Consider the following 21195-nt stretch of genomic DNA (forward strand, 5'->3'; position numbering starts at 1 on the left):
TTATGTCATTTTATCAAATAAAGTCATAGCAATGCATAAAAATATGCTACAGTATTTCATTGTAGTACACAGAAGAAATATAGAGCAACAAGATGGCAGCACTGATCAATCCAAACTTTGATTTTTTTTTTATTTTTTTAGGAAATGAAAGTGGTCACAATGAACACTTTAATGGTTTCACTTGTGTTTTTTTTGTCTTTTGCATATTCCTCGTGCAATTGATTTGATGCTCAAATAGGGCTGTAGGATGTATTTTGCAAACTTTAATTAATTAAAAACACTAAAAATTGAAAGAAAAAATCCCTTATCTGATGGTTTAAGGTATAATACTTCACAATGTTTCACTCATTGCCCTTATTTTTCTCTTGCCTCTTCAGGGCTTGGAAAATACCATGAAACTTTCAAACTATCTGTGCTAATTATATGTTAAACCATCGAATAGGTGGATATGAATAATGGTTTTAATTGTCACTGATATCTGTTATGTTCGTGTATAATTAGTTATAATTTTACTTATGTTGTTATTCACATAACAATATGTATTATTCATTTCTGAGTAAAGAATATTTTCTCAAAAAAGTGTGATTGCCAGAGTACCATTTACTTCATTTTAAAGTCTTCTTCATCTTTTATAAAAATTCAAGATACTGTGTTACACATGTATAATTGTTCAAAGGCTATCAGTAAGGACAAATATCATTATGATAAAACACTGATTAAAATCTGATTTCAAACATTTCCACAAATCTTTAATTATTTCATACATTTTCTTTAGGTGGATATGAAGACTTTTCAGCACTGTACCCATTCTTACGAACACAGAAGATCATATACATGGCAAGGGTAAGTTTGATTAATGACTTTACAGCCACTTAAGAAACAATTTCTTCCATCTACCTTGGCTAGAAGAAGTACCCCTCTTAAATTCTTACATCAGAATATACTTATGCAGTTCAATGGGGTTGTGTGTGTGTATCAATTATTGATCCTGAGACAGTGAAGGTGTAGTACAAACTGATGAAAATTCTGGGCTCCCACCTCACTGACCTAGGTTTGATTCTATTGTGTTTAAGTAAATATATATTTATACTGCTACTTACATAACATTATGTGATGAAAGGTGATCACAATAAACTCTTCACATGTTAACAATTTACATAATCAGTACTTAAAGTTTGGGGTCAATTGGTATTTGCAATCAACAAAACAGATTTCTGTCCATAAGTGTTAGATGTGAGTTGAAGTTGCTGTTGCTTCTTGTTGTTGCCCTGAGGAGTTTTTCTCCAGCTTTGTAAGTTACAGTTTGATCTACAAAATAGTAGATGATGGGTCACTGCTAAAATGCTACATATATCTAGTACTTCTTTACTTTATATAGTCATTTGGTAACCTAACATTATAGAAAACTGGAACTCATAGACAAGTGTATCACAGCATTAGGAGAGTTTATGCATAGTAGAAGTGCCCTGTCTGTCACTTTCCAAGGACAACTACAACAACACCTTTATTCAATTTAGCAAATACTAACCTACTAAAAAGTTTGGATTAAACACAAAGCAACAAGCTACTCCTAGGAACTGACCATGGAAAGCTGGTTTACTTACTTAGAACAGACTTCTCTAAACAGAATTGGCACCTCACAGAGCATTCATTCATGACATTATGTGCTGATCAAGTAGAAACTTCAATATCTGCTCCCCCCCCCCCTGCCGCCTTGGTAACTCACAGGCATTTGACTGCATCTGTGTAGGGGGTTGGGGAATTTGAACTTTGCCTGGCTGGGTGGAGAATTTAAACCAGAAGTGTCAAATGTTTTCAGAAGAATAGAGTCAAGTACTTTTCTCTTTACATATGTGGATAGCAAAGGGGAGTCCTGATCCCAGTCATGCACATATTTAGAAAAATTCACTCATCAGGTATGCTTTAAACACCATTTCAGGTGTCAAGAATTTAAGAGGGAAAACTTCAATCACTCCTCTTGTGTATAAGGTTTCAAGAAAATATTGAGGTTTTCACTAAATGAAAGAAAAAATTCATGGGTAACATATACTTTGGGAGGCAAATCAGGACTCATGCTGGTTCATTAAGTCATGAATCATGCTCACTTTTCTTTAAAATTTACATGTCACATATTGATTTTGGCCTTGATCATTCGCTAGTGATCCAATGTTCCTTATGGATTAAAGCTTAAACTGAGTAACTTAAGTTAATAGTCGTCATTTCAACAAATTGAACAAGACACACAGGGAGTAGCGGCTTGTATAGCCGCTGGTTTTGTGTGAGCTTTAAAGTGTAAGCCACATTGTCATGGACAGAAAGTGGAAAGCAAAGGCATAAGGGGTTTGAGAGGGGAAATAGAAATCCCCCATAATTTCATTATAGGCAGTTTACTTCACTTGCACGCTTCATCTCTAATCACTTTGCAAACAGCTGCCTATGCACACTACTCAGTTTGTTGGGACTCATTAGGCACTTTCGCCAAAAATCCTTTTTAGGACTGATATCATTTGGATGATCAGACTACGCAATCATTATTATAATTGTTACTTTGGGTTTTCTAGAAAGTAATGATGGAACTGTAGATCAAGAGCATGTGGGTAGGAAAGTTTGTGGAAAGTTTGTGGAAAGTTTGTGGGAAGGATTATTAAAAATTTTAACAGGTATATTAGATTGAGGATAAAGAAACTTAAGTTTCTTGCTAACACTGTATTCTGTACTATTTTTAGGAACTGGATGTGATTGATACATATCCAGTGGAGGTTATACCAGGCTTTTTATATCTATCAACATTCCAACAATCCCAAGACAAAAAAATTATCAAGGATCTCAAAGTGAAGGCAAATGTGATTGTGGCAAAAGAAACTGATACAATGTAAGTATACATATGATGCAATGGCCCACGACAAGCATAAAATTAATGTGGTTTTAAATGAGAGCTGTACAAGTGATTCAGATTTAGAATAATCTCTCACTATTTTCATCAACTCTGCATTATTATCCCAAAGCTATGTACAGTAAGAGGAATTAGCTTAGTCTCCAAATGATTTATTACTTATAAATTTATGAGGTTTTTTTTTAACTTACATAGGGCGGGCTAGGCACCTCATCATTTTGATTGGTTTGTTTAAAGGTGCTTAAAATGGACTGGATTGTTCCATGTAACGTATGTTTTACGTTTGTAGAAATACAGTGTACATGCTCGTGACCTTTCTGATGGCTGCAAAGTAAAACAGTGACATGTAAATGACTTTTGTTCATTGAATGATAAAACAGTTTTCAGAGAATATCTTTTAGTTTGAATAATCCTATCAAGCCAACCAAACTACAAATGTAAATAATGTGAACAAAAAATACCAACTGTAAGCTTTCATGAGCAAAATCTGTAGAACATTGATATAGCAGAGTAGCTTGAAGCTCAGCATCCTGTCAAATTCTGTGATGAAGAGAAAAGGAGCAAAATTTGACACTTGTCTCGTTAAAAGAAAGCCACTCAATACTATGTCCTCTTAATTACCAAAATTTCACTCGAGATCTCAATGAATCATCACCAATTCAAAAGCTTCTTAATATATCAGTGTGATTTAACGTCTCACATCTCACCAGTAGACCCCGTTATTTTGTTGTTTGTTACCTTACTACAGATCATGTTATCAAGGAATCATTTCCTTTGTGAACTGGTCATTTAAGTCATGCTTTGATGCATCCTTGACTTCCATCAAGAGAGAGCGTCAAACCACTCAGGGGGTATGAAGTGATAGGAAAATAGGATACGCCTCCAAAATGGTCCACCTCTAATTTTTCATATAAACAGTTCCAGCTGTTCAAGCTAATAAAGAGATAGGTATATTTTTCTTCAGTTTCCTACTTCTCTGGCGAAAAATGAAGGCTCGTTTAGACTATCATGAGAAGAAAAAATTGATGTGTATGATTTTAAAATCTTGGTACGATTTCAAGTGGCCACTTATCTCTCGAGGTTTTCCTTCATGAGGTCAAGACTGAGGAACGAATCGATGCAGTAACATTTTCGTTTTGATGACGAAAATATTGTTATCAAGATACTTTTGTGGTTTCGTCTGATAGCTCGACATTCAGTGTAAGTAGAGCAGACTCTGGGGAAGATATTAAGTTATATCTCACTCATCACCCTTAACACTTTAGAAAAATCCTTCAAATTGCAATTTTTAAAAGGCCAACCATTAACTTCATTCAGTGACACGTCTAAATGGATAGCAAAGTTCTGTATGTCTATGTTTTTCATAATATCGTTAGCTCTCCTCCATTACAATACAGTTTTCAAGATGATATCGTTTGCTCTCTCCGTTTTCCGTCATTATTCTCGACTTGCTTTGCAGACTGTACACAATGTTAAAAAAGCTTGACAAGTCATTTAACACAAGTTAAAAAAATTCCAAAAAGAATCCAAATTTAACTAATGGTCTAGATTTTTCGAATTTATAGTTACAACAAGAACGCCCCAGCTTTCTTCTTGAATCTGGTTAAATTGCTCTGCTTTAAACGTTTATTAACGCTGTTCTCAGTAATGATGAAGCGCGAGTATCTTTCTGTAACTAACTTACACTGTTCTCATTTCAGTAGAGGTAACACACAACATCAATGGGTTATAAGGCCGTTATTTTTCATGCTAATTAACCAATTTTTTCGCATAAAAGACTGGGAAAAATACAGAGAAAGAATCAGGATGTTTTGTTATTTTTTTCTTCGGCGTAGTTTCGCTGTTCTTAGTTAAAAACGAATTTCAGGGTATCATCCAAGTATCATGGGCAGAGTGTGACTTTCAGCAGGTAATGAGTTACTTTTTCAGGTCCGAGAAAATTGTTTTGAGAAGACACACAGTTTATTAAGAATTTCGATAACTTTATTCATCGAAGTCAGAGAAAAATAACAGGCCCGGAGTTTCTATAATTTGTCATTCATTATCCTCAAACTCATTAATAATTCATGCTGAGAAAACAAAGGAATTACAACCGTTAAGGAGGTTTGGATATGTGATATTAATCATCATAAAATTTGGTGAACTTTTGCTTTGATTTTCTCCAAGAATTATCAATGGTTTGGGAAGCTATATCAAACATTCGAAAGGGTGTTTCGTCCGATATCCAAACACTTTGAAGTTGGTTAAAAAAAACTAGGCTGCACCTCGTTTTTTCAACCACTTCTCGGTGTTTAGATATCGGATGAAACATTCTTCCTCGTGTTTGATATATTACTTCAAATTAAGTAAATTGACGGGGCGTTATCTGGCGTTTTTGTTCGTCTAATGATCACGGCTTCAATTTTAATGCAACGCAGAAAAAAAAGGCAAGAGGACAAAAACTCACCGACACAAGCGAGCTTACAAACAAATTGCAGCGCTCTTTCTAATTAAGAGAGAGTACTTTTGACGGATGTGTTGTGGCAACCAAGTAAAAAAGGCAAGAGGACAAAAACTCATAGACAGAGGCGAGCTTGGAAACAAATTACAGCGCTCTTTCTAATTAAGGTAGAGTATTTTTGACGGATGTGTTTGGGCGTGACGTTTTAGAACTGAGAGCCCTTGCCGATGCCACTTCCTGCTTGGACACGAATGTTCATTGAGCATGATAGGAATCAAAATATATGTAAATGTAATGCTAGAGTTGGGAAAAAATGATCGTGGTAATTCAAAGACTTATCATTTAACCTAATTGGAAAGTATTCACCAAAATTGAACGACGCTGGCCTCTATTGCAATACAATTTTCAAGATATTCATAAGCATCATCATTAGCAGACCTTATTTGAAGCATTCATCAGAATTATAAATAAATTTGGGATCCTGGGTAAGATGATAAACTACATTCAATAGGGATTCGGTATTCGGTTTTATTATGGGTGAAATATATCTTTCTGTAACGACAACTAAAAATAGTTTTGACCGACGAGGACCACCAGACCCGTTTGTTGGCAGCTCTAAACACTGTCTTTGCCTTGGTTCTGTCACAGATCGTTTGAATTTCACCCAATCGCTAATTCAATTAAAAAACTTGCTACTGTTTAAGTTTTGTACCTCCGCCTTGAAAAGTATGAAAGGCTCAGTTCCGCTCGATCTGCAGGTTAAGTGAAAGGGAATCTGGCAGAAATCACTGAACATCATTTCATAGAAGCAGGAGTATCTGCTTGTATTAAATGATGCTCCGAAACCATCAACAAATCATTCTTTACCCGAGATGATAATATCTTTTCCCTGAACGAATCGATCTAAATTAACCTCTGCAAGGCTAATTCAAGGGACTTCTTTTATTTGCTTAACGACAAGACTCACTCCGAGGAACAAACGGGCCCTAAACGTGGGAGTGGAAACTCTCGTTGAAGAAACACAAATGGACTAAGATCTTTAAATCAATAAAAAAACGTTTGTTAGGAAACTAAACTGAAAGATTTTCAATTTAAGTTCACTCATAGAACGATAGAAATTAAGAAAGAACTGTTCAGATTTGGTATTAAAGCGGATAATGAGTATTTAAACTTCGGAAATAAATATTCAATTGAGCACTCTTTTATCGCATGTAAGTTTATTAAACTGTTTACCCAAAAGGTACTGAACTTGTTCAACCACGTGAATTCTTGCCAAAACTCTCCTACCATTGGGGAGACCTTGTTCGGTACTACTGCAAGCTCTTACAACACAACAATAATTCGAAAACTCACTGAACTACACCACCTTATTCATACGCCATTACATTTATTCAAGCAAGTCAAATTTCCTGGCCATCTCCATTCAAGAGTTTATTAGTAAGCTACTCTTTAAATACAGTCTTGAAAATTTGTCTTAATTCAATGTTTTATCGAGAATTACTCCTCTCTCCTTAAAGTAGCATATTTCCCAACCCCACCCCATAGCGGAAGTCATTGTCACAGTCCATTCTTACTATAACTTTCGCTCAGTTTCTGATTTCATGAAATAGCACTAAAACAACCTTGATGAGAAATCTTATTTCAATGACACTACAGTGACAATGAATATTATCAAGGGATGTGGGTCATCTATTACTTAGCGTTACCTTAAGCCCTTCATAACAAAGTTTCAACTTGAGATTAAAAAAATCGTTGGCAAAATTCGAATTGTTTTTGGTGCAGTTTTGAGAATTGACATTTGCGGTTTTCTTTATCTGTTTTGTTGTTCTTTTCTGGCATTCTTGGCTGTAGTTTTGATCCTGAAAGAACAACACTTGGCAAAGATGAGAAGAGGATCAAACATATTCTTACTTTACCAGTTAATGACAGTGGCACAGACGATATTTATTCTCAATTGACAGACGTCGTGAGTTTCATTGGTAAGAACTTGAGATAGGATGTAATACAGTATTTCTTACAGCATGTTACTGACTTATGGTCGGAAGTAACTTAACACAGCTTTGAACTTGCCGGATACGCAATCCCCTTATGGGTATCAGTAAAATATCCGTCTGGCTATGTGTCTCCCAGCGGATTGTGATTTTGAGACAAGGAACGTCTCGTAGAACGGGTTAGATAGCTATTCAGCGCTACATGATCACGGAGTAAAACGGGAATGTTATGGCACATATCATTAGAAATAACAGCTGCGGTTACAGCAAGGAAATAAGAAATAAGCCATTTCACAAACAGCAAATTTGAAACAGTTGCACTATAACTTTTACCTCTAGAACGGGATGTCATATTCATTGCAAAAGTTCAAGGGTAATTCCAATTTGTAGAATACGGCGGCAATGCTTATCCCCCTATAAGGGACGTACTCCTTATCTTGTTATTTTGTTTAGATGACCATGACAACAAAGACGGAAGAACTGTTCTACTAACTTCAACCCTAGGCATAAGTCGAAGTGCCACGGTAGCAATAGCCTATTACATGTGGAATAAAAAAGTTTCCTTAAAGGTGAGTAGTGAAGGAACACAGAACACAGCTATCATGTCATTAGGTATCATTAAGGTTACCTGAGATCGCATTCAAAGGGGCGGTGTGACAAGGAGACACAAGCAAAAATGAGCGCAATTGTTCATCATTCGTCTGCAGTATTTCGTAAAAAGGGTTAGACTGGAGGCAGTCTGTTTTTCCTCTAGTCACGGAAGTAGCCATGGGTAAGAAGGAGTTGGATGGTGAAGATGCTTGGGCGAGACAGGGACGAGAAAGGGTTTGTCTCGGGTTAGTTTTCAACGACCTGGAGATTAACGGTCAGCTGCCCCATTTAGGGCAGGAAGCCAAATCCGCGTGCACTAAAAACTGAAAAAAAATTAATCATGCTTGCCATTATGAAAGAGGTCTATATACGCTCACGAACAGAAGCATTGGACCGTGTATAACAAGCAGTTGAGTGCTGCAATATATATCGTGTAGAAATCCACGCGTTCAAGATAAGTTTACAAAAAAATTAGGCTATTTCTATGACAAGCCATCATTGTCAGAGTTAGGTGCACCAATTTGGTGAACTATATTTATTGTTCACGTAATCAGCAAGCTAAAAATGTACTCTAATTTTTACCTTTAGGATGCTTACAACCATCTGAAGAAATGCAGAGAAAATATGCAGCCAACGCGAGGATTTATTGAACAGCTGTCCCGTTGGGAAGAAAAGATGTTTGGTTCTAAAGTCACAGACGTTACTGAACCCGAATATTAGTCAAAAAAAAAAAAAAACCGAAGAGAAAAAACTGTCAGACCGTTTGAATCTTTTATCCCTTTGGTGCTTATGGTCTTGACAGTTTGTAATGTTTGCAGTGCGATTTTTATTTGTTTCATTGGCTGGTATCGTTCACCCAAATGTACTGACCTCTAGCGAAGGTCTAAGCTTTTCGGGAATGCCTCCGTGGCAATAGAAGTTTAGTATCCCAAAGTCACAATCACAGGCTTTTCTTTCAATAAATACAACTGTTTATTTATTCCGTCACACCTTTTCCTTTCTAAGGAGAAAAGACTTCCTCAAAAGCGACATGCACGACGTCCGGGCCCAGTCTCCGACAAGCCATTTTGTCACACTTTTGTTTTGAGAGTGTTTTTACACTACATTTTCACTCTTGCTGAGCGGACAAATCTTGCAATGCCTCACTGTCCAAAAGGTGTCATCTGCACACAAGCTAAGTGGCTCATACTTTTGGAACGTGTTACGGTTTCCACATCAGTGAAAACATTACGATGAGCGTGGCCCAAACTTGTGATATCATAAGAATGTGTAAAACAGACACTCCAAATGACGTTCCAACACTAAACATAATGTGTTGATGGTTGATAAGGCAAGCCAAACTTAACCAAATATTTTTCGTACTTTAATTGTTCCTTCTTGACTTGTGATTGATCGAAGAAATTAACGAAAACGCTTCCTCGCTTACCCTTCAGCTATTCGATGAACGCACGTTGGTTATAAGATGCTCTTCAAATTAGATTTAGAAAGTTCCCCTGAACCATTTTTAGGTGGTTTGGCTTGCGTAGTAGTCATTCTTTTGGCGTTCAAGTGCTAATCGATCATCGTATCCGCCAAATGGATTGGTAAGATAGAGGCAAGTGTGGAGCTGAAAAGCCAGTGAAGAGTGGAGGAAGAAATAATATTTTTTTTTCGTTGCCCAAACCCATCCCCCTTTACGAGTTCATCAACTTCTTTACATCCTCTCTGGTATATACTTTTTACTCGCTAAAGCGCGTTTTTAGAATTTTTTTTTTTTAATTGGATGTAAGGTTTTTCTTTCCTCTTCACGTTTATCATCACTTGAATTTTTTTCCTTGAGGGAGCTTTGCAAACTTGTGGGTCTTACAACAGCAAAGTTTACTCTTAAATATACCCCAAAGTTGCAAAGTGATCAGTGGTGAGTGTTCTTCACGTTAGAATGTCCCCACACAGAGTGTAGCCTCCATCTCTGTGTGTATACCACACAACACACCTATATTCGCTATGACAAAGAGCTGACGCTCGAAACGTCAGCTTCAGAAACATCCCGCCTTGCGTATGAATGTTGAAACTGTTTGCCAATAGCCAGTGACTCAAACCGAAAGCTAGTCCGTAGGTTATAGAGTTACCTATTCCCTAATGATTCCTAGCTGACAATGCACAAGTGTGTCACGAGTAGACTCTAGAATTGGACGTTAGTCAAGATTAATTGGAAGACCTTTGCGGGACTCCGAAACTTTTAGACAAGGAATTTCATGCTCAATACGCATTCATGATGTACATAGTAGCTCTACTCCGTAAGACTCCAGCTTGCTGATCAATAAACGGTGGTTGCGACTCAAACGTTTTGTGTCGGGCGAAAACTACTGCCGCACGAGAGTGTGACAAAGTTATGGGATGCCTGTGGCATTCTTTTGAATTTGTGAGGGGCTTGCAACCGAGGGCATGCGCAAAATTATTCTCGCCTCCGTGCTCCTCAGGATACGACGAATAGAGCCGGGGAAGGTTAACACAATTCTGTGACCACTTCACGATGTTCTCGAGAACAGCACTTCGTATGAAAGGAGCCAGGAAGGCCATAAGAAACTTTTCTGTGGCTGCTCAGGTAACTAGTTCACTTAAGCGTTGTTTACGATCAGAAATAGTACAAGTCCTACATGAAGTTTGTGTGTTCCTCCCATGAGCTCTTAAGGTCTCTCCTCAAGGGGAAATCTGTCTCGTTTAAAACTCGTCTTTGATTTGTAGCACCAGCAAAAGGTAGCTGTTCTTGGTGCTGCTGGAGGGATTGGCCAGCCTATGTCACTGTTGATGAAACAGCATCCGGCTATAAGCCATTTGGCTTTGTACGATATTGTAAACACACCAGGTAAGTTATATTGAAGTGTGACGATGTAATTAATAAGCAAGAAATAGTTAATTAGTTAGTCAAAAGTACATCAAGATTCTCGGTCATCATCAGTTATACACGTGTAGATATGAATATTGATAGAACTACAAAGAAGTGAAGCTGCCCGCGGAAATTGCAAGTGAGGTGACTCAAAGATGCCACCTCAAGGAACGGGCTTGGTGCCTTCTACAGTCATGCTCTACTGGACAGCCATGGGCCAAAATTAACCCTGATTGCCCCTTTTTCATCTGGCAACATTTTCCAGCAGTGGAGACTTAGCAACATTCCTTTACACTGCAAGTTTTACCAGTTGTCACCATTTCAGCAGTCCTTCTTGAAAACCCCAAGCAGTAACTTGGTAGCGAATTTCAAAGAGCACTTTCTATGAGCCAAAGTTCCAGTCAGCCAAATGCTATTAAGCCAGCTCGTAGTGCATTATGATATTGTACACAATCAGGGTCCATTATGTGCTTATGATGCAATCAGCTGGAAAGTAAACTCTGTTGTATACCATTTTTTTATTTGCAACATTCAGTCCACGTAAAGAGAGTTGCATGGAAAAATCATGAACATTAGGCCAGATAACATTTATTAGTGTTAACTTTGTACATTTTTGTCTTTGTTCATTTAAGGTGTTGTAGCAGACATTAGTCACATTAATACCCCTGCAAAAGTAAGTGTGAACCAGTTCTCTTTCACCGAGCAGCAACAACAACACTGAACTTATTTGATGTTGTCAGTGAATGTTAAAAGCCCTTCTCTTAATGTTTTTATTTAAAGGTAACCAGTCATCAGGGTCCAGATGATCTACAGGCTGCCTTGGAAGGCTGTGCAGCTGTTGTTATCCCTGCAGGAGTCCCTAGAAAGCCAGGTAAAGAGTTTCAGTCTAACCTTTGTTTGTTTTACTTATGTTTAATGTGTTACTAATCAAGGGCCAAAGGCCCTAAATTGAAGTTCATTTTAATCACAAGTGTGCCAATAAGCAGAAACTTTCATTTTTATTTTCGTGTTAAAGCATATTATCTGTTATTAGTGTATATGACATTTCAGCCCATCACTGTATATTCAAATTGTTACCAACAGCTTATTGAGAGGGATGCCTAGATTAGAAGCTTGCTAGTGTCCATAGAGATACTTGCATGCAGTAACCCAAATGCTAATATTGTCATCAGTAGGAATGGGACATGTGGGAGAAAACTGTTTGCCATGTTTTCTATGAACAGTCCCAGTTTCCCAGTGGAATCTGTCATGGGTCAAACTCCAAGGAGATGCTTGGGAAATATGGGGGAAGAAGGGGTGTATCTATCAGGTGAAGTAGTTAAGCTCAAGCAGGACGAGCCACTTGGCTTCTGATCAGTCTTGACTCTCCCTACCCTCTGACAGAGTTTGCTTATTCATAAATTTTGTTTATGTCCTGGGTAGGAATGACTCGTGATGACCTTTTCAATACAAATGCTTCCATTGTACAGACTCTCGCTGAGGCTTGTGCCAAGTAAGGAAAATTTGCACTTCTTACTTTTGTAGTAGACTTGCAAGAACTTTAACCTTCTGGAGAATTGAGAAAGGTCAAGTTAGTGAGAGTTTGAGTCTTAAAGAACTAGAAAAAAATTACTGTAAATTGGGAAAAATGTTGGTAACTGTTTTTCCTTTCTTGAAAAAGTACATTTTAGTTAGGCAAAGTCAATCACAGTGTAGGGAAGTAGAGAGAAAATGAAACATATTTGATGAAAGGTAGTACCAGTAATTAGCAAAGTGTATCATAAATATGATGCATCTACCATCAATGAAAGCTGACTAGTCTGTTACATTTTAATTTAGTGCCAAAAAATGCAAAGTAAGTTTACTTTTGGCATTTGAATAATAAGATAAAGTAGAAAATGACCCAAAGAGAAAAAAACTGCTTCAAGTTAGCAAGGGTAAAATTACAGTGGAAATAAATGAGGGTAATCCTGGGTAAATTGATTAGGTTTGAGCTAGTGCAGAGGTTGAGCTAGAAGAATTCAAATCATGGGGAAGTAACAGTATACAATGTTTTTAAACTTTCAAGAGTTTTTTAGCAGGTGACAAAATTTAATGCTTATGCTTTTGATTTGTTTACTTTGATATAGATTTTGTCCCATGGCAATTATTTGTATTATCTCTAATCCAGTAAGTATCATAAGAAATGGTGACTAGAAATTAGAATCATTAAGTTAAAGAGATTTCTGTAGAATTCTGAAGATAAGCTCCACTACATGGAAGCCCTCTAATAAAGGCCTCATGGTAATTCCTTAGGGTTTATAAAAAGAATTGCCATTACATGTAGAGGATATTACACAGTGGTTAGAACATGTGAACTTTATGAGGGAGTAAAATTAATATCTTTGAGTTGATGTTTAATTTTCTTTTTATTTCATGGACAATTAGTATAGTTGGTTTAAAAAGTTGAAAACCATGCATTTATTCAGCAAAGTCAGAAAAGGCTGAAATTGTGACTTTCCTCAATATTACCCCTCATATTAAATATGAAAAATAAGCCACTCAGTTTGGGGATGTAGTGGTCATATTGATTCTTTGAGTGTTTTAGTTCCTGGTAAAACACTCCTGTCTATGAAATAAAGAAACTAAACTACTGATGCAGTACCGAAACTAAATGAGACAAGCTCATATTTAAGTACCTGGTATCTACTTTGTGGCTGCTGCATGTAGTGAACAACTATTCACCAAATTGGAAGCTGTTAGTGATAGAAATTTACCAAACCAAGAAGGGGTGAGGTAAATATATTTTACTAGCCACCTTGACTGGGGTGCTTAGTTGTGTTAATGTTTACTAAAAATGTGAAAAAATATAGCACAAAATATGATTTTTTTCTTGCGCAAATCCCACTGGAGGTGAATAGCAAAGGATGTTTGGAATTTGAAGAGCGGATCAGAGCATGCTGTCAATGCTATCAGCTGTTTTAGTATATACTTATGTATTTTAGTTGCTGTGCTGCTGTTTACTCTATATTCTATCCTCAGTGACTATTTGTGTTCAAACTGCAATATTGTTATTAGTCAGAAGACTTTCTGACACAAATTCTCCCCTTGTTGTAAGCCATTTTTGATATAAAAGTTTTCACCAATGAGAGGCCCCTCCAAATATTTAATATACAATGTAGTTGCTGATGAATTTCAGGTCAAAAACGTTTGAATTCATAGATTTGTTTTTTTTTCTCTTTGTTCCGGCTGCATTTCCACATTACCTAAACAAAGAAAATTACAAAGCAAACTAGGTTGAAATACATTTGCCCTGAAATTCTACACTACAATCTGCATAAAGAGTAGTCCCTCAGTATGTAAGCCCAAAAAGGAAGGCCTTTGAAAAATTCAGGAATTTGAATTATTTGTGAAATTTAACAATACGTCACAATGACATCAATAACTTTTCCAAGGTAATGATTTTCCATTAATGTTCACTCTCTCTGTCTTAATTTTTTGGTGTTTTTTGTGACTTGTTGATGTTTGTTTACCATGATAAATTCCATTTCAGAGGTTCCTTATCTCTAAGGCAATTTTCCATATTTTTTTTTTCTAAGGCAATTTTCCATATTGAACAATGACTCAAATTATTGTTAAATAGCCTTTAAAAATTATTTGTTAGTGATGTGTCCTGTTTTTCTTTTCTTTTCCAAAAAATGTTAAGGTAAACTCCACTGTCCCAATTGCAAGTGAAGTATTTAAGAAAGCTGGAGTTTATGACCCAGGAAGGTGAGAGAAATTGTACTGTAGTTATGTGGTTATTAGACAATCATAACTGGGTATTTTCACAAAACTCTCCAGTTGGGAACTTGACTTTGTGTCCTTTGTTTGTGAAAGAATGTAAATGCTATTTTTTTTTCACAAGTGAAAGCAGCAACACACCTACAAGAATAATCAGCCATATTTAGTTTAAAAGCTGATTGTCATTATTAAATGCCCGAGCTAGTATTTGTATATAATTATATTAGTTAGTCATAGTCACCATTTAAATATGTAAGTTAATCCTGAAAAGAGACGCATTAGATAATCTTTATATGTAAAATGTAGTGTGCAGTATTAGCAATTTTGTAATTATGATAGATTTTTAACTAGTTTATATCGTCCTGTGATTGGTAAGAAGGTGCCAGGGGTGTCTAGTGGCATTCACTATGGCCCACTAGGACATTGAACATTCTATAAGCCAAGAGTGACAATGAGCCAAAATTCAGCTCAAGTTGGGAAATACTCATCTTAGGATTGCATTGTTTCACAATGTTTTGTAATTTTTAGCCTACAATCTTCAGTTTACTCTTAGAATGGCTGTACAAATTTGTATAACTGGTGCTGTAATCTTTTATTTTTCATTATGACCAATATCTTTCAGAATTTTAGGTGTTACCACTCTGGACATTGTGAGAGCAAATACATTTGTAGCTGAGGCAAAGGTAAATTAACAATGATGCCTGCAGTAGAGGTTAGTGGTATCAACTATTAAAAATGATCTTCTTGCTGTTAGGCCAGTCTGCTACATGTGGTTGAGTATAAAATTGGAACCTGTCATTTATACCCTCTGGAAATGTACTATTTGAATTTGTTAATGAAACTGACTCTTTTGCTGAACCTTAGTAGGTGAATTGTGTTTGTTCATTCTTTGCTAGAGTGTGGACGTTGGCGATGTGAATGTTCCTGTGATAGGAGGCCATTCTGGTGTTACAATCTTACCTCTTTTATCACAGGTAATTTTTTTTAACAATTAAGGTGGCCATCTGTAAGACCTATGATATCCTGAAGTGGTGTGACATTGTGTACAGTACTGCTGTAATATAACTTCTACAGTGACAATAGTTCTCATGTTTATATAGGGGCTAAATCTTTCTGGTTCCTAGCTGCCTATCATTTCACTTCTGGGAAATTTTGTGTATTTGTACTCATCCTAAAATGTAAAGATTTATCATACATCAATGAATATGTTGACATGGTGGTCCTTGTTGCTCAAATTGTATTTTCCTGTAGTTCAACTTATCAATATACATTACTGTGAGAGGGGAATTTAAAGTTTGAACCAAAGAACATCCGTTGATTTGATTACAAAATATACAGTTTTAGTATACATTAAAACAGTGGATGGCGTCAAAGGTGCCCTTTTATTGGCTACTCAAACTTAGAATATGCTGTGCTATTCATCTTGAAGCAACTTGTGCCCAATTTGCACCTGAAAATGTTGTTCTCGTAGCAGGAATAAATGAGTTTAAATTATCTTTTTGTGTTATATTATCTCACTGTTTTAGTATATAATAAAAAAACTATTCACTTCAGTGTCAGTGGCTCACAAATATGCACATCTAGCCACCTCCACTTTGATAAAAAGTTGTCAATTGAGATTGGACATGATAAAGAAGTGAGGGTAAGTTGAGAACAAAGCCAGATTGTCAGACTAAAAAATTCTGCCTCAGTTTAATTTTTTTAATCCAATTGAAATCCAGTGGCCCCCAAAATTTTAAAAGTTTAGGAAAGAAGAATAGTCAACAATCGTGAAGAATGTTGAGTACAGATTTCTTAATGTATTGTCAAATCTATTGTTTCTTCAAGACCACGCCCAAAGTTTCATTTACTAATGACGAAACAGAGAAACTTACTGACCGCATCCAAAATGCAGGCACAGAAGTGGTGAACGCTAAGGCTGGATCAGTAAGTGGTTAAATCTTGTTACTTTGGTAGATGTTATTATAGCTCTGCTGATAATTGGCATCCTTGTAAGCAGGAAGCTGTCTATGAGTGTGAGACTGCTGCAAATACTCTTATGTTTATAATTAAGAAGACTTTTTTCTAAGTGCTTGTAAGTTGACACCCTGGAGAAATGAATATGATTAGTCTCTGAGTTTGTCTTAATTCTGTCTTACCACTCACCACTCACCACTCACCACTCACCACTCACCACTGCTTGTAATTGTGAATTAACTATTATCACTGAGCCATACATGTCTCTCTGTCATGATACTTTTTCATCATACGCTATATGTGTAATTTTTGAGGCACCACTTGCTTGTGACTGGAATTGCATTGCTGTCAATGCAACATTAATCAGAGTCTAATGCACTTAGCTCTATTATTAGAGTGTTGCTTAATGCAATGAAACACAAAAACCATTTCATGCAGTGGCATTTTGTATTTGAATCGTTTATCAGTTACTAGCTGTGCCAACTCCCATATAGAAACAACTATCCCTTATTCGAGTCTTAACCGGTAGCTTAGGAGAATGGTTTCAGAAAAAAAGCTAGATCCAGTTAAAGGACACCTTTTTGGCATCGTGAGGGTGTCCAGTAGTTGAGCTTCCATAGTGCTCCTTTGTCAGTAGCATCAACAGAACTCATCAGAAGTGATGCCAAGACCTCTACTGTTTTCCAGATTTACTTTTAAACGGTTAAGAATATATGAAAGTCATATATTTGAACTGCGGATAAAGACGTGAACGAAAGTGATCCTCGCAGTAATGTGCACTACTTAGCTGCGATACCGGTGCAGCGCAGAGGTCATGGGTTCAAATCCTGTACAGGCCTGAATTTTTTCAGGCCTTATTTTCACCACTGCCTAAGTAGTGCACATTACTGTGAGGATCACTTTCGTTCACAGATTTACCTTTGTTTTTGTTTATCATATCAAATGTGCGTTTGTTATTTTAGGGTTCTGCTACCCTTTCAATGGCTTATGCCGGAACGAGGTTTACTGCATCTGTAAGTACAAGACTAAATTTTTGAGAATTTATGACAAAAATTGGCAAAGATGGATTTTTATATGTGTAGTTACAAGTTTGAAGTACTCATTCTCATATTATGATTTGTTAGGTTCTTGATGCACTCAACGGCAAAGCAGGGATAGTGGAGTGTGCATTTATCAAGTCAGACATCTGTGGCACCGGCTACTTTGCTTCACCAGTTGAGCTTGGGGTAAGATCAGTTTAGCTTGTCATGTATTGTAAGACTTTCTCAGGTGATTATATAACCTCAGATGATTGGCGAAGGAATGTCTTGTCCTTCTTTAACGGCTTTGTTTGAGCTGATTACAAAACTATCACACTTTTTAAAGAATGGCCGCCACCTAACTTCCTGATGGAGAGAGGAAGGTGGGGAATTTCGGGCTTTGGAGAAGAAAGTCTTAAACTTTTGTCCTGAGTATGGAACAAGGAAAACAACGGCGTAAATGGGGCTTTCTAAGATTACTTTATCTCAAAATTACTTGGAGACTGTGTAACAAAAGTTATTGGTGTCATTTCCAAATACAGAAGTTTGTTTTCATAGCTTTGTAAAAACATCCGTTTCAGAATAGTAATGTGTAAAACATTTACTACTCCTATGACGTAGCTAAATATGTCAAATATCAATGTCACAGGTTGGAAAGCGCCCTTTGTTCGGTAATGACCTGAAGCCATCGCCAGGTTAAAAGGTTTTTCAGAGAAAGTTTATCCTTAAAAAAGACAGCTCTGGCACTGCTTTCAAAACACCAATAACAGGTCATCAAAACTGATGACAATAGTTTATTCTACACTTCAAATGATTGTTGGTTGAACTTACTTTGGAGAAAGTAACTTTCCTCCTTTCAAACGAATTCTTCTCCCACTAATATTTCTCCTTTTTTTCATTCCAATCATCTCCACTACACATTATCTGTCTTCCCGTTCCATCTAGCCAAATGGTGTGAAGGATAACTTAGGAATCGGAGAGCTTTCAGATTATGAGAAGAAAAAGCTTGAGGAGGTTGGTGTCACGTTTTGAATCATTTCTTCTATGCACAGCATGCTTGTAATCCTCTTCATAGCCAGTAAGGTTTTAATAGCAGCCAGTTTCTCGCTTCTCTTGTGTTGCCTCAAACATTGAGATCTCGTGGCTCATAAAACATTTTTCTTTATGAATTTATTTTTCAGTTGAGCCATTAAGTTTCTTTTTGTTCACCGCTTCTTAAAAAAAACGATACTACTTTTTCGTGTTTTCCTACGGTATGAAATGTTCCTAACAACTTCTCAAAATGTATTGATCGTTTTTCCGTGGCGGCACAACAGCGTCCAAATATAATTCTTAATTTTACCTTAGGAGCCTGCAAATTGAAAGCGAGCTCCAGTTGTGACCTCCATTTTTCATTCCAGTCAGCATATCAAGATCGATAATTCTGCAAAATAAAAAAAAAATAAAAAAAAAAAGAAAGAAAGAAAAAAAAGAAATCTGTACCTGTGGTTCTGAGTCTTCTTGATTGGGCACTTTTTTTGTACCATTTGCTTTGAGGAAAAATGAAAATGTGTGGAAGTTACGAGCGCTCAAGACATTTATGTTTAAAAAGTACAAAACCTCTATCCACCTCAAAATTACAAAACTGTTTTTGTTTTACGGCCGTTGGTTTTGTCTTTAGCGCTGCTGCGCCCATTGAGACTGTGGAGGGAAAGTGTTTGGCAAAGATGAATATCGGAAAGTTGCTTCTGTTGTGAAGTACTAAAATTAGAAGTGTTTGAGAACTACTAAAATTAGGGATGTTCTGGCTAAATATTTGGGAATCGTTGAAACCTGTTAGATTATCTTGATATCCTTATGCGAGTCTTGTCAGCCTTGGTTTGCTATGTGCTGCAAGACCACACATTTATTTTTACCCTTTGAGTGATGCGTCCATGTTCGTTGTAATAGGACTTAATTCTCGCACGATGATCGTCATCGGTAGTCGTGTTTGGGTTTGTCCTTGACCTTACTTAGGCTTATCACCTTTTTTATAAAACAAACAAACATATAAGAACGGTTTCTAGAAACCAAAATATTGGCAAGGTAAGCCCAGGCAAAAAGTTGGCTAAAGGTAAGGTAAGTTTTAAATTGAATATGCGATACAATTCCTCGGCACCTCGCCATAACGAAAGGAAGTCTTCTCTTCCTTTATTTATTATTATGACTAATTATTGTCACTTGAATGTGGAGTTCGTTGAATAATCCTAACGATTCCGATGATATGTTCTAGGTAATTCCCGAACTGACTAAGAACATCAAGAAGGGCGAAGAATTCGTTTTGGGAAAATGATTGCGCTTCTTGGTGCACCGAAGAGTTTGGGCAGGAAATTGTATTGCGCGTTCCCTGTTGCATTAATAGTGTCTAACAATTTTCCAACATGCAGGAAGAATGTGCCAACTCTGTGTGATACTGTTCTGGATATAAGTGAATTAAAACAGTTGTTTTAGTACAAGTAGTTTTTGCCTCATGTTTTATGCTAACAAGCTGAAATAAACTCTACTACGCTACTTGAAGTCGTTTTTGCGACAGTAAGCATGGGAAACCTTTGAGTAATAGTTTGCTAGGGTGGATAACCGTAAAAGAAGGAATTGTAAACCATGAATAGATCAAGGATGGTATGGAATGTACTTGATTGGCGCGGATTGTAAACGACGGATAATATTTTAAGATGCAAAAAGCGTGAAAAGTGCTTCTCGTAGGCGCTTCTGTATCTTTTTTCCAAGGGGAAGAGATTGGTAGACACAGGAGTACGATTATTTTCCGCCGTTGAACAAAGTCGTCCGAGTTTTAGCCTTCTCTGTTTCGTATTTGTTTTGAGCCTCTGCTTCAGCCAATTAATATGCAATTAGAAACAAAGAAACCACAGAAATGCACATAGTAAATGCTTGATGTGGAGCGTGAGCGTGCCAGCATCGGTCTTTTCGGTAATAGCGGAAATTTTTACATCCGGTTGGGTGTCGAAGGTAAAGGAAGTACGAACTGTTCACTGATTAACACTAGGACAGCTATTGATTTCTGGAGATTTTTTCAAAAGCCTAGTTGTGGTGCCAAGCACAGCATTTTCTTCTAGTTGTATCCCTTATGCTACTATTTACTTTCACTTTGAAACTCTTCATGATTCCTGACTGACTACTTGCGATGTAAACATATTCTCTCTCTTCTTACCATCGTCACGGTTTAAACGTGTTCTGCTCCGATCGCCAAAGGGACTGTACATGTTAAAATCTCAAGAACCCCCACGGATTCAGTTGGCGAATAAAAAGAATGCGAAGGGAAACCTATTCAGCACAGACTGCTAGATCCAAATCATCTCTGTGATGTGCATATGACTATGCCCACACTACGGCCCATACCACTTGCAGCATGTCTGTTTGCTTCCCTGACTTCTTTTTTCTTTTCATGATTTGATTCGATTAGCGCAATGTCAACCCTCCGAAATTCAAAGAGCGTCAACCTACAAACGCGATAACTCGAAACTATCTTTTTTTCCCTCTTTTGGTGATCGCCTTTAGCGTAAAAAAAATCCATTTTGGGAATCAATAAGAATCGATACGGAAAGCCCCGTTTGTAACTCGTTGCTTCATTTTGTCACTGTCACACCAGAGGAAATCACCAACTGGCACTATATACTTCCGTTATGGAGTGAGTCGTTGTTACCAGTACTCCTCCGAATCTC

At 36.9% G+C, this 21195-nt stretch overlaps 2 protein-coding genes across 2 annotated transcripts in view; both read left to right on the forward strand.

Moving 5' to 3' along the window:
- Positions 1-8894, forward strand: part of LOC131771282 (serine/threonine/tyrosine-interacting-like protein 1) — a 10991-nt gene extending 2097 nt beyond the window's left edge. Inside the window, exons 6-10 of the mRNA XM_059087054.2 lie at positions 776-843; positions 2727-2872; positions 7185-7312; positions 7778-7893; positions 8504-8894. Of these exons, the coding sequence (XP_058943037.2) occupies positions 776-843; positions 2727-2872; positions 7185-7312; positions 7778-7893; positions 8504-8635 (590 nt within the window). The 3' untranslated portion in view covers positions 8636-8894. The remainder of the gene's footprint in view (positions 1-775; positions 844-2726; positions 2873-7184; positions 7313-7777; positions 7894-8503) is intronic.
- A 1464-nt stretch (positions 8895-10358) lies between these two features.
- Positions 10359-19971, forward strand: LOC131771299 (malate dehydrogenase, mitochondrial). Its single transcript, XM_059087075.1, has 14 exons — positions 10359-10499; positions 10640-10760; positions 11414-11454; positions 11562-11652; positions 12204-12273; positions 12890-12929; positions 14446-14510; positions 15145-15205; positions 15419-15496; positions 16350-16448; positions 17441-17491; positions 17603-17704; positions 18443-18511; positions 19749-19971. Exons 1-14 carry the CDS (start codon positions 10428-10430, stop codon positions 19806-19808), a joined length of 1020 nt encoding a protein of 339 aa, XP_058943058.1. The 5' UTR covers positions 10359-10427; the 3' UTR covers positions 19809-19971.
- Positions 19972-21195: the final 1224 nt, after the last annotated feature.

Source organism: Pocillopora verrucosa, chromosome 2 (genome assembly GCF_036669915.1).
Source record: "Pocillopora verrucosa isolate sample1 chromosome 2, ASM3666991v2, whole genome shotgun sequence".
Classification (NCBI taxonomy): domain Eukaryota; kingdom Metazoa; phylum Cnidaria; class Anthozoa; order Scleractinia; family Pocilloporidae; genus Pocillopora; species Pocillopora verrucosa.